General features: G+C 38.9%; 2 protein-coding genes across 3 annotated transcripts in view; both read right to left on the minus strand.

Moving 5' to 3' along the window:
• Positions 1–114: 114 nt before the first annotated feature.
• si:ch73-14h1.2 (putative defense protein 3) lies at positions 115–3,206 on the minus strand. The gene is made up of 5 exons (XM_059502096.1): positions 3,026–3,206; positions 2,675–2,867; positions 2,354–2,478; positions 2,042–2,136; positions 115–451 (listed from the first exon to the last, which is right to left on the minus strand). The coding sequence occupies exons 2-5, from the start codon at positions 2,865–2,867 to the stop codon at positions 289–291; spliced, it is 576 nt and encodes a 191-aa protein (XP_059358079.1). The 5' UTR covers positions 3,026–3,206; the 3' UTR covers positions 115–288.
• Positions 3,207–9,337: 6,131 nt separating this feature from the next.
• The window catches only part of LOC132096630 (glycogen debranching enzyme-like), a 47,600-nt gene continuing 44,321 nt past the window's right edge, over positions 9,338–12,616 (minus strand). For both annotated transcript variants that reach the window (XM_059502098.1, XM_059502097.1), the window contains 4 exons: positions 10,321–10,418; positions 10,145–10,232; positions 9,929–10,062; positions 9,338–9,473 (listed from right to left, as the gene is read on the minus strand). In XM_059502098.1, the coding sequence (XP_059358081.1) occupies positions 9,356–9,473; positions 9,929–10,062; positions 10,145–10,232; positions 10,321–10,418 (438 nt within the window). In that variant the 3' untranslated portion in view covers positions 9,338–9,355. The remainder of the gene's footprint in view (positions 9,474–9,928; positions 10,063–10,144; positions 10,233–10,320; positions 10,419–12,616) is intronic.

The following is a 12,616-nucleotide window of genomic DNA, read 5'->3' on the forward strand; positions in this document are numbered from 1 at the left end:
TGCATGTCATTAAATATTCTTAACATTTGATACAAATCCATTTGTGTCATACAAACTTCATTTTATACAGTAAATATAAACATAACAGTAGGTTACAATGAGGCCAGTATTTTGCTGTAACAAAATAAACATTTATATTTTAGAATGTAAAATCAATATATAATTAAAATATTATTTCTCATTGTACTTCAACAAATATATAACATGACTGAATATGAAACTAAACGCCAATGACATTGAACATTGTACATTGAACAGATATGATTTCTGAACATTTTCACCCGGTTTTTAAATAATTGCCAGCAGAGGTAAAAGAAGAAGATAGATTGTGAGAGACACTGATGGACTGGAGTCGTGGGGTGAGGTGACTGTTGTATTTGTGCCCACGAATCTAACAGGATCACTTTGAACATCAACCCAGAAGAGAGAGAAATTCTGCACAAATGTTGCCCTGAAAAGGCCAGTAAATTTCATTAATTCTATGACAGAGAAAAAAATGTATACCAGAAAAGTCACTGTATTGAATAATTATTTGTTGAAAGCATCTTTCAATGAGGCAAGTGAACTGAAAATCCTCCTGCAGAATTTTGAAAGCACTGTTTTCTAAAAAAACAAACAAACCTTAATTTATGTGTGTGTGTGTATATATATACACATACAGTATGTATGTATATATTTAAAGTGGATCAAAACCTTTCATCAAAGTTGAAACAAAACCAAAATGTGTTCTTAAGACAACACTGATATATATATATATATATATATATATATTTTTAATCCACTTTAAATGTTGACTACTATTTGTTTGTGTGTGTGTGTGTGTGTGTGTGTGTGTGTGTTTTAAACCTTCATCCTTCCCTCGGGTCATTTTGACCCAGAATTTTCTTTTCGATTTGTTAAAAAATGTATTGTTCATCTGAGTGGTCTTTGTGACTTCTGTTCCACTTGAATTTGGAATACACAAATACAGGTGCTGGTCATATAATTAGAATATTATTATTTTTAAAATAATTAATTATATTATTACGTTCAAAAAGTGATACTTGTATATTATATTAATTCATTACACACAGACTGATATATTTCAAATGTTTATTTCTTTTAATTTTGATGATTATAACTGACAACTAAGGAAAATATTCAGTATCTCAAATTAGAATATTGTGAAAAGGTTCAATATTGAAGACACCTGGTGCCACACTCTAATCAGCTAATTAACTCAACACACCTGCAAAGGCCTTTGCAAAAGAGGCTGGCTGTTCACAGAGCTTTGTGTCAAAGCATCAACTTTTTGATAATAGTCTAATTATATGACCAGCACCTGTATAAAAAAAAAGATTTATGTGAATGTAATTATTATTATTATTATTATTATTATATATATATATTTTACAAATCCTTCCCCCATGGGCCATTTTAACCCAAACCATAGGAACACATAGAGACACATTATAACACGTGTTATAAAACGTTATATTATTTAATACAATAAAAATCACCAAAATAATAATAATAAAAAAGCTACATAAATATTAGAAAAAAAGATCTAAACAAACTTTCTAGACCAAAAAAAATAAGAGTTCTGTATTAGTTTTATAAATTTAGTTATATCAGAACACTAAAAAATATTACAAAACAAAAAAGAACAATGCTGTTCAACTCTGCTATTACACCAAAGGTTGTAAACTAGTGCTGTCAAACGATTAATCACATCCAAAATTAAAGGTTTTGTTTACATTATTTATGTATGTGTACTGTGTATATTTATTATGTATATATAAATACACACACATATAGTATACATTTTGAAAATATTTACATGGATATACATTTATATATTTATATGTTTATATTTTATATTATATATAAATATATTTAATGTAGAAACAACAAACTTAAATATATACATGGATGTGTTTGTTTTAAATATACACAGCACACATACATATGTTATGTAAAGAAAAATTTATCGCACTTTTGTAAACATAATAAAAAGTAAGCATTAGTAAAATAAAAAGAACAAAGGTGAAATAAGTTTTACCTGAACCGAATATCTGTGTTGTTGTTGTTAGGAGCTTTCCATAGAGCCACAATAGTTGATTTGTTAACATTTGAAGTGTGACTGACAGCTGAGCCCTGTAAGATAAAGAATGCCGGTTCACATCAGTGTGTACAATACTGTCTGCATTTCCAATGTAAATATGTATCCAGACACTTCAGCAGAGATAAATAACAATGTAATGCAAAGCAAAACTTCTTTCTTGAAAGGAGTTTCCCTAAATCATTAAGGTTTGAACGACATTAGAGTAAGAAAATGATAGTAGAATTGTTCATTTTTACATAAACATCTTACCGCTGTTCCACAGCTGAGTAATTGAGCATCGCTTCCTGTGACTGTGAAAGTTCCTACTGGACCCGTCTCATCCCTGGCCTGAAGAAGAAAGCCCCTGAACCCAGTCTCATTGGCTTGCAATGTCACTGCCAATGAATAAAACAGTGATGCGAACTGTGAACTTGGGAGAAACTAACTCATACATTAACTGAAAATCACAAGACAGTTAGATGCTTAAAAGCCATTGCCAGGATGGATCTAGTATCATGTGTTTGTAGATACCACTTTGTTTGATATTTTATATGAAATTCAATTTATGTGTTTTCAGGTCCTGTCACAAACCTTTGATCACCTGACCCGCTGTGTAGTTTGAGACATCTGTGGTGACTCTATATGGAGGTTTTAATATAGAGGCAGTATTATTTCTATGATTAGGAGTCATAGATGTGCATGCCAGAGTCACCGCTCCATTGATGTATGCAGTTACAGCATGAAGATTCAGCCCAAAAACCAGGATGAGAAACTGTTTATTCATCTAAAACAGGATAAATCAAAAAGATTTACATTGTAATGGCACATTGACAGCAATTATAAATGATAACATTGACAATAATTACCATTTTAATTGAAAAAAAAGATGAAGTGCACTATTTTGGTTCCAGTTAATGTTTAAACCATGCAAGAGTTACTAACCTTCACAAAATCAAACAGCGATGTTGGGTTGCTTTCCAGAAAATATCAGTTCAGCTGATGTGTGTCAGGAATAAGAGGGTTTATATACGCTTGATACCAGGAAGGTAAACAATGAGCAGACAGGAAAACATCCTTATTGATGGGGGAAATCATAAAGTAAAGGGAGTGGATATGTGAAGTATGAGCCAGTGAAAATGGCGAACTAAATAAATGTTTTTTTTTTTTATTATGTGGAAATAAAATCTTGTACAGTGCTCACATAAAACTAACACATGAATGTGCAATCTGCTGTTATAGATTATATTCCATTTAAATGCCACACGTGACTAAATAAGAATAAGATTAGAATAAGATAAGAGGTCGGATTCATCACATGTAAATGGGTTGCCAGGTTACTTGGCCTACTTTCATTCAACTAAAAAAACAGACAGGCCTACAGTATATTACCTTTGTAGAACCATGTGTTTATATATATAGCACATCATTTAGCATTCAATAAACCAGCAAGAGTCAATTTTCAGCAGTTTTAAGATTCATTTTTTTTTTCAAATAAAGTTTTAAGAGGTATAACATAAAAACAAGCTCCAAAATTTAACAGCATGGCAAATTTATTTTTACATTTTATTTAATGTGAATTACTGAAAGATATAGGCCTCCTCTATTTTTAAAAACAGAATCTATGTATTTATTATTACAATCCAAACACAAAAGGAAAAACCTGAAAACTAAAACACAATATAAAGTTTGGACACATGCAACGCATTCACAGTCACAAACAAGAGTTTTTACACCCACTTGAAATTCAATCAGTCTGTATTTATGGGATAGATATTTCCTATTGCCTTCAAACTACTCCACGGTCCCACTGCTGCTTCTGGAGGAGCAAACATCTCACTCTTACACAGTAAGTTTTACTTTGCTAAGTTTGTCTTTGAATGAGAATCTAACTGCTGAAGAATAGTCAGTAATTTAAGTTAAAAAATAAATCTTTAATGTTTAATCATTTTATTGGTTACACTGCTTCATAATTGATGGCTACAAAAATATATGTAAATCAACATTTTTATTTTTTAAGTTCTCAGATTTCAAATACGATTTCGTGCTGTTTGATAAATCAATAAATCAATCAATCAATTCAGACAAATAAGCATTTGTTGTTTTTTAGATGCACGTTGAAGTTATCCTGCTGTTGTGTTTGTGTTGCATGAGGAGTGTCACAGCTTACTCCGATGGGCGAGTAGAGGATTCCTGTCAAAGCATCACCCAATCACACTGACCAGACTGATTTTTTCCTTACAAAGTATCTGTGAACAGTGCCACATTCACACCAGGACAAACCATCACTGGTGAGGGCAGTTTCTAAATGCTGCTGCTTCTTAATGAATTTTTAAGTATTAGGTTTTTAATTCAAGTTTATTGATAATCCATTGTTAAAGGAATAGTAAACCCCAAAATTTTAATTTGACACCCTCTGGCCATCCAAGATGCATATGAGTTTGCATCAACAAGTCCTATGCAGTGAATGGGTGCTGTCAGAATAAGAGTTCAACCAGATGGGAAAAACTACACAATCCAAAACATGACTCCACTCCATCAATTAACATCTTTTGAATTCAAAATCTGGATGTATGTAATAAACAAATGGATCATTAAGGCATTTAAAATATAATATTGCTTTGCTTCATTATAAGTTATTTCATCTGAATCAGGGGAGAAATACACACAGATCAAGCACTGTTTATAAGCAAAAACTGTCCAAAACAGTTCCAAACAAATATATTGGTGGATTTTGATATGAGTGGACAACACTGGATGCACTTTTTCACTGGAGGAAGAGTATTAAAGAGTGGTATTTTGGCCAGAAAAGACAGTTTAAAGTTAAAATGATGGGGTCATGTGAATTACTTATTGTTATGCTTTTATCAGCAGTGCACCCATTCACACTGGTGAGCAATGATGGCCTGATGGTGAGTGCATTTTCAACAAATTTTCATTTTAGTATGAACTATTACTTTAAATGAGTGAGATTTTTAAAGATGGACAAGTATATATATATATATATACACACACACACACACACACATATGTATGTATATTTATTTAGCTACACTAACATAGATTGTTCAAAAACTATATTTCTTTTTTAATTTATTGGGATTTTCTTTAGATTCTCTAAACAACTCTATCTTAACACTTTGAAATTATGCTGTATTATTAAGCGTAATTTCCAACAATCTCGTGGAAATTTGTAGCCATTTAACATTTTGGTGAATTTGTGGCTTATTTGTAGGAATTCAAACAAATTTGTACAATTTCATTCACGTTTTTTATGTTTACATTATTATTTTTTTTTTTATTTGAACAAATTCATATGAAATCACCACCTTGTAAAACAGCTGTCAGATGTACTTGGTCATTTCATGGTCTCATATTATCACCATTTTCTCAGTGATGAAAGCTCATGATTATGTAAGCAGCAGGGGTCAACAGACCTGGAGAGGTCAATACACATCTCTGTGTTTAACTCTCAGTAACCCTGCAGGCGGCAGAGAATGCCTCTGAATTCCAAGGCTTCATGTTACAGGCTCGAGAGGTGGATGAAAAAACTGCAGTGGGACACATTACATCAATAAATATCAACCAATCCCATGCTCTGAACTGCTTCAACATGGAGGTGCTCTATTGTTATTTTAAGATGGAGATAATGAATTACATTTCTCATTCCTATTCAATACAGACATTTAAATATTAGCTGCGGTATTTGCTTTAACGCTAAAATGAGGCATGAGTCATGGAAACGCTCTGATTTTGGCCTTCAGAACTCAACTCTCAGCCAAGCATCTGCAGACAAGAAATCCCAGTTTGAGGCTACATGGGAAGCACTGGCAAACTCCTCCTTTGGTGATACTCAGTGCTTGAATGTGTTTAACTTTTGTTTAAAGAGCCAAATCCACTCGTAATCTTCTCAAATGAAACACTTGATCATAATTCTCCATTATTTCAATGGCCTTCCAGTGTGACATTTGTCAAAGAGTATAAATTTTTTTGGACCTTTGAGTGGTACAAAACGAGCCAATGGTACACAAAGTACCTTGGGTCTGCGGGATTTGCATCGCGAGCTCTGCCCCGCAGAGTGGGTATATAAGGAGCAGCACGAGCAACTCGCATTCAAGCTTTTGCTTCGGAGCCGAGCACATCGCTTGCTGCTTTCACCGGAGTGCTACAAGCAAGAGCTGGTGTTAGTGTGACGGCGCGATTCAGCGGTTCATCTGGGTTTCCTGCGACAGCTCCTGCGTTCCCCTGAGTGCTTCAACACCTCTGAAAGAGCAAATTTCTTTTACAAAAGAGATATGGGCCGATTTGTGTCTTTTTAAAGATGTCATTTCGCCCCTGTGTTTCTGGGTGCGGTCGATACATCGCTCCTCGTGACGGCCACGAACGCTGTGTCACGTGTCTTGGCTTCCAGCACGCTGAGACTGCGTTTGTGGGTGGCTCATGTTCTCATTGCGGGGGCATGACCATCTCGGCGTTGAGATTGAGACTCGATTACCTTAAAAGGTATAGAGTCCCCTCTGCCACACCCCGTTCTAGCTCCTCTTCTCGTAAGAGGGCTACTTTGGCTGGTGGCCAGGGTGATCTGAGGGTTACTGTGTGGGCTTCCCTGACGAGCCAACCTCCTCGGGCCACACCCCCCTCACATACGCCGCAGCCGGTTGAGTTTCCGGATGAGTTTGCTGGACCCTCTCAGACTTCTGACATCTTATTCGGGGCTCGCGAAGAGGAGCGTATGTCGATCGCCGCACCACAAGGTGGGCTTGAGTCCTTAGGAGATGAGGATTCGGCTGCGTTGCCTCCCTTGGGAGTGCCAGCGTTGTACGAGTCTGATCCCGAGCTGACGGCCGTGCTTTCCCGGGCAGCGGAGAGCATCGGGCTTGAGTGGAATCCTCCACCCTGTCCCGAGCGCTCAAGGCTGGATCATTGGTTCCTGGGGGCTGCTCATGCGGATCGCCAGCACCCCCCTCTGGTTCCTTTCTTCCCGGAAGTGCACCAGGAAGTAACCAGTTCATGGAAGGCACCTTTAACTGCCCGAAACCGTTCTGGTACTTCCTCCGCTTTCACTGCCCTCGATGGACCCCGGGACCCCGACTTCAGTGGCATGTCAATTGCCTCGAGTTGCTAGCAGTACCGCTTGCTCTGCACCACTTCAGGGCCCTGCTGAAGGACAAGCACGTTCAGGTCCGTTCGGACAACACTGCGACCATAGCGTACATCAACCGTCAGGGTGGTCTACGCTCCCACCGCATGTCGCAACTCGCGCGCCATCTCCTCTTGTGGAGTCACAAGCATCTGAGGTCGCTTCGCGCCATTCACATTCCTGGCAGGCTCAATCGTGAAGCCGACGAGCTCTCATGGCAGCAGTCTCGCCCCGGGGAATGGAGACTCCACCCCCAGTCAGTTTAGCTGATTTGGGAACGCTTCGGAGACGCTCAGGTAGACCTTTTTGCCTCTCCAGAAAATTCCCACTGCCAGTTGTTTTACTCCCTGACCGAGGGCACTCTCGGCACGGATGCCGTGGCTTCGGTGAAGAGGGTCGGGGACCTGCAGGCATTTTCAGTTGACGAAGCGTGCCTGGAATTTGGGCCTGCTAACTCTCCGGCCTGGGTAAATGCCCAAAGTTCCCACCACTCCTTTTAGGGATCAGGTGGTGAACTTGCAAGCGCTGCCCCTGGAGGAGGCAGACCCAGCCCTGGCACTGCTTTGTCCAGTACGTGCGCTCCGCACCTACGTGGACAGAACTCAGTGACTTGGGACCTCAGACCAGCTCTTTGTCTGTTACGGAAGCCAGCAGAAGGGAAAGGCTGTCTCCAAGCAGAGGTTATCCCACTGGATAGTGGATGCTATTGTCCTGGTTTATCAGGCTCAAGGCTTATGCCATGCCCCCTAGGGGTGAGAGCTCACTCAACTAGGAGTGTAGCTTTCTCCTGGATGCTGGCGCATGGCGCCTCGCTAGCAGACATCTGTAGACCTGCGGGCTGGGAGACACCTAACACATTAGCGAGATTTTATAATCTCCGTGTAGAGCCCGTGTCCTCCCGGGTACTCGCCCCTTCGGGCCAGTAAAGACCTGCTCGGTGTCAATCCGCTTGTTGCACCATTCCACTCCACGGACTGGATGCGTGCGCTATTCCCCTCAGGTGAGTTTCTTCAGTCAGAACCCTGGGTTCCTCCAGCACTGTTGATGTCCAACACTTGCGTACATGCCCTTTGGTCAGCCCTGTGTGGGACTAGGTGCATCCATGTGTTGTGATTCCCCTTTTCTGGGCACGTGTGTATGTCCACAGTAAGTCTCTCCGCAGCATGTGTCTTTCCCTTGGCAAGCCCCTTGCCAGCTCTGTCGTTGAAACTTCCACCCTGCAGGCTGGGTACCTCAGAGTTCTTATGTATCACCACCTTGGTGGATACCTGCCTTCTGTAAGTCGTCCCACGGCCAGGCAGCCTGCTAGTATACATCCAGCTGGAATATGCTTCCCAGTGCTGGCCTCACGACAGGGTGCTATAACTCACACGGGTCGCTGGAAGACAGCCATGTGGCTTTTGTAAGGGACCCCATTCGTAACGTTGAACGTGACCGACTGAAAGGGAACGTCTTGGTTACATATGTAACCCTCGTTCCCTGAAGGAGGGCGGAGCTCAAAACGTGATAATAAAAGTTTCTACAGCATTCATAGAATATAGCAACGCAATAACTGTGGAGAATACTTAAATGTTATGGATATGTAATAACAACGAAAATGTTGGTGCTTTCTGAATTAAAAACTACAGTTATAGTTTAAAAAAAGAATATTTTCCAGATACCCAGTCTTTAAACATTCTTTTTATTTTCTCATCTATCCATTTTTAGTTTTCCTAATTATTCATTCATTTCGAAACATGCGAACAAAAACACATAGTGAGTTTCAAAAGTAACCTTACATCACAGTGAAAGATGTTTGTGTGAAAAGAAGTAGGACCATTACTACACATGAACTAATCATAGGTTATACTAGACATTCTGAACATTCTGACAGAATAACATCAACATTTTAATAATGTACCCCAGCTACATAAAATGCAAACTCACAGTCTTTAGTAGTCTAGTAAAAGCTGGATGGCAAGGGAGGGGAACATGAGGAACAAGGAATTCTAAAGTACAGGATGATGCGTTGAACTTTACACACTATCTGCTATGAGCTCTGGGTGGTAATGTGTCATCAGACCTGGTTAGGTTAACAGCACTCAAACAAGATTACACAGGAACACTTGTGGAAGATAAGGGTGCATGATCTCTGCTCACAGATCATGAAGAACCTCAAGCACGGCAGCAAGAGACCAGGCCTGAGTTTCACAGCTAAAAGGACAGTACTGGCCATTCTCATTAGTGAGCTCTGGCAGTCCCTTCCAGGATGACCTGAGGAGCAGAAAACAGATATATACATGGCCACATCATGTAGATTTGATCTCCATGTACAACATAAGATTTAATATGGCATTAACCATGTGTTTTTACAAGCCATTATCATTTTGCAATCATTTATTATTCCTTCAACACTTAAAATGTTAAGCATAGTTCCCCAGTTGTCGAAAATGTTTTATCAAGATTTATAAAGTATAGCAAAAGTTTTGTGAAAATCTGTAATGGAAATGCAACTATTGACAGACCATTATATTGGCATTATATGTGTTGAAAATGGGTGTTTATTAATATTTACAAAGTTGTATCTCATTTGCTAACTTCAAATTTTACTAAATATTTGTAATATTCCAGCTGTAAGTCATGACACCGGTGTTTTTAAAACCCATTTTGGTCAACCAATGATATTGTTTACTGTTTCTGAAGGCAATTACTGTTCATGTAGCGTTTACCTTTCCATGTGGAGATAATGGCGAGAGAGGACATTCTTCACCAAATACACTGTTTTGTCATAGGTGTCTTTTCCAAGCTTCTTTGCAAAGTAGAGCTTTGAACGGAGGAAGTAACCAATAGGCCAGAGCCACTCCTAATGAGGTAGATGTATAGAAATTTTATGAATCCTAAAAAAGCTAAAATTGGGCTGATGAAGCAGTACAAATGGATCTTACAGGGCCTTGATGGTAGTTGAAGCCTCTGGCGAGGTTGTACTTGTCATTTTCCAGAGAATTGTCATAAACGCCACAGTAAACCTTGTCACTGTTCAAACAAACAAATCATGAGTCACACACGGAAACCAGGAATAATGTTCCAGGTAATGCAATATAATTCATTTAAGGACTCTCACTCTGGGTCTAAAGTCTTCATTCCAAGAGGGCCAAGCAATTTTTCTTCTGAAATGGTCAGTGCTTCCCAAGCATGCTCCACAGTAAACAGCTCTGGAGCCTAGGAAGGAAAACCATTAGAAATATACGAATTATTTATAACTATTAAAGCTCACATATCGTGAAAATACAACTTTTTCTGTGTTTAAGTGGTTAAGTAAATTTTTTTGTAAGCCTTTCTCTGCAAGCTTGTGAAAAAGGGACGCTCAGATTTTGCTCCCCGTGACGTATAAAGGGGATCTTATGTTATTACATCACCTTAAACTGCAAGTTTCCACCCAAGGCGCCACCATTGCATGGCGACAGCGTTGTACCAATTCTAATGCCATTATGAAAGTTTGAGTAAAGCATGCTAACTGTTCTGTCTTTGACTGCATTGATGAGCACAGAACACTATTTAGAGTCCCTGCCTCAGAGGAGACAAGAGAGCAGTGGATTTATTGATTTATTTACTGTCTATTACTCCACACAGATCTAATATAACCGTGATTTCTTTCCCAGCTGTTTACTTTCACAGACATAACTGACTTTTTGGTAACTATTGTATGTTGTTAACTAAATTTTGTTTATTTGACAGTTTAAGTGCAATAACACATGAATGAGAACTTAGTTTATTACTTGCATGCAGTGTAACAGATGCTTTTTGTGCGAGTGCTTCAGATGTTTGGGCTCAGTGCAAATGCATTTGCGTACATTTGTGCGCCCATGGCCGTGCTGGTCTAAAAAAAAGAGGTGTATTTAGGCGCATTGCTATTTTAAGGAGCTGAAAATAGACTGTGCCATAGACAAACTAAAACCTGGTCTAAAGTCTAAATTCAATGGCGCAATATTCTTTTGTTATTCAAAGAGCGTGTTGGTAGAAAATGTGCCTCTGGCGGGTCCAAAGTGCGCGTTGACTTCGCTTATTACACACAGGAATGTGCATCACACAAACATGCCAAATATTAAAAACAAAAGGATTACAGTGTAAAAGAATATTATTGTGTAGGCTACATAAATATAAAAATGTAAGTGATGGATAGTCATTGCGTGTATTAGAATTAGGCTACCTATTTGCAATTCAGCCTTTTACTACTTATAATGATGCATGAAATTGGCTAATTGAACAATCGTGCTAATACACACACATATATATATTGACTGAGTCATCGTGCAGAGCTATTTGAAAGCCTGCATCCAACGCAGACGACTGAAAGATTGACTGACCACTTAACAGGTAATTTCAGCAGAACATCACTTGTTGAACTCCTCAGTTTAATCAGTGTGTTTAATAAGTCAGTGTATTTTATAATGTTACGTATTATGTATTATGAGGACACAATCACTGCTACTTCATCCCATGCCTTCTTCACATCGGGACGCTTTGGTGGATTCCTGCTTGTCCCGTAGATGATCTGCTCGCACGCTTTAACTTTGCGCACGAGCAGATCGGTTTCTTCACTTGAGAAGCATTCTGCTTTTCCACCAACAAAATCCACCATGTAAATAGCGATCCGCCATGACGCGAGCACATCTCGTTCTTAAAGGGAATGGGAGATGACACTCTGATTGGTTTATTGAATGTTATGCCCATTACTTATTAAGAGAATAGGGTACAACTCATTCCAAAAATGCGTCCCGGCACACGGACCGTTTTTCCATCGTTAAAATAGAAAAAGTGGATTTGGACACGCACTGAGTGCACCTGCCCCGTGCACTTTACACTTTGCTTTTAGATCATTAAAATGGGGCCCTAAGAAATATAACAAATAATACATATAGCAAATACATAAGCAACCAAGCAAATACATAAATAATATATAAATAAACAGGCGAATAAACGAATAATAAAATAAACAAATAAGCAAACACGCAAATAAATAGTAAATGATGTTTTATTAACAAGGTTCGAGAGGAGCATGATCAGATAATCATCCAATTTGGCACAGGTGCATCTCGTTTAGCTTACCATCTTAACTAGCACAACAAGTGAATATTTATGCAACCTTCCTACCTCCTGTCCTACAACAGTTTTTCAGCATTCGGTTTTGCTCCTTTGGCCTTAATATCACAGACTCAATTTTGTACTGGGGATTTATTTTCGTATCCTCTGTCGCAATCTGCCAGCCCTAAGCATATGCCTTTACACTTCAGCTCCAGGCTCCGTCAAAGCCGCCACTCTGCTCGACCAGCCACATGCACTCTACAAAGCCGAGGCTTAATCTCTCTTCCACCAGTGAAACTTCCAACTTCTTCCCTGACATCCCTGTATCATTCGGC

This window comes from Carassius carassius, chromosome 20, assembly GCF_963082965.1.
Source record: "Carassius carassius chromosome 20, fCarCar2.1, whole genome shotgun sequence".
Taxonomy (NCBI): Eukaryota; Metazoa; Chordata; class Actinopteri; order Cypriniformes; family Cyprinidae; genus Carassius; species Carassius carassius.

What these genes read in the sequence shown, in the direction of transcription:
- si:ch73-14h1.2 (XM_059502096.1), bottom strand. Translation starts at nt 2,867, where the DNA reads ATGAATAAACAGTTTCTCATCCTGGTTTTTGGGCTGAATCTTCATGCT. An exon ending in AGCGGGTCAGGTGATCAAAG is followed by an intron (nt 2,479 to 2,674) that starts GTTTGTGACAGG and finishes ATTCATTGGCAG; the next exon opens with TGACATTGCAAGCCAATGAG. An exon ending in AACACAGATATTCGGTTCAG is followed by an intron (nt 452 to 2,041) that starts GTAAAACTTATT and finishes TGGCCTTTTCAG; the next exon opens with GGCAACATTTGTGCAGAATT.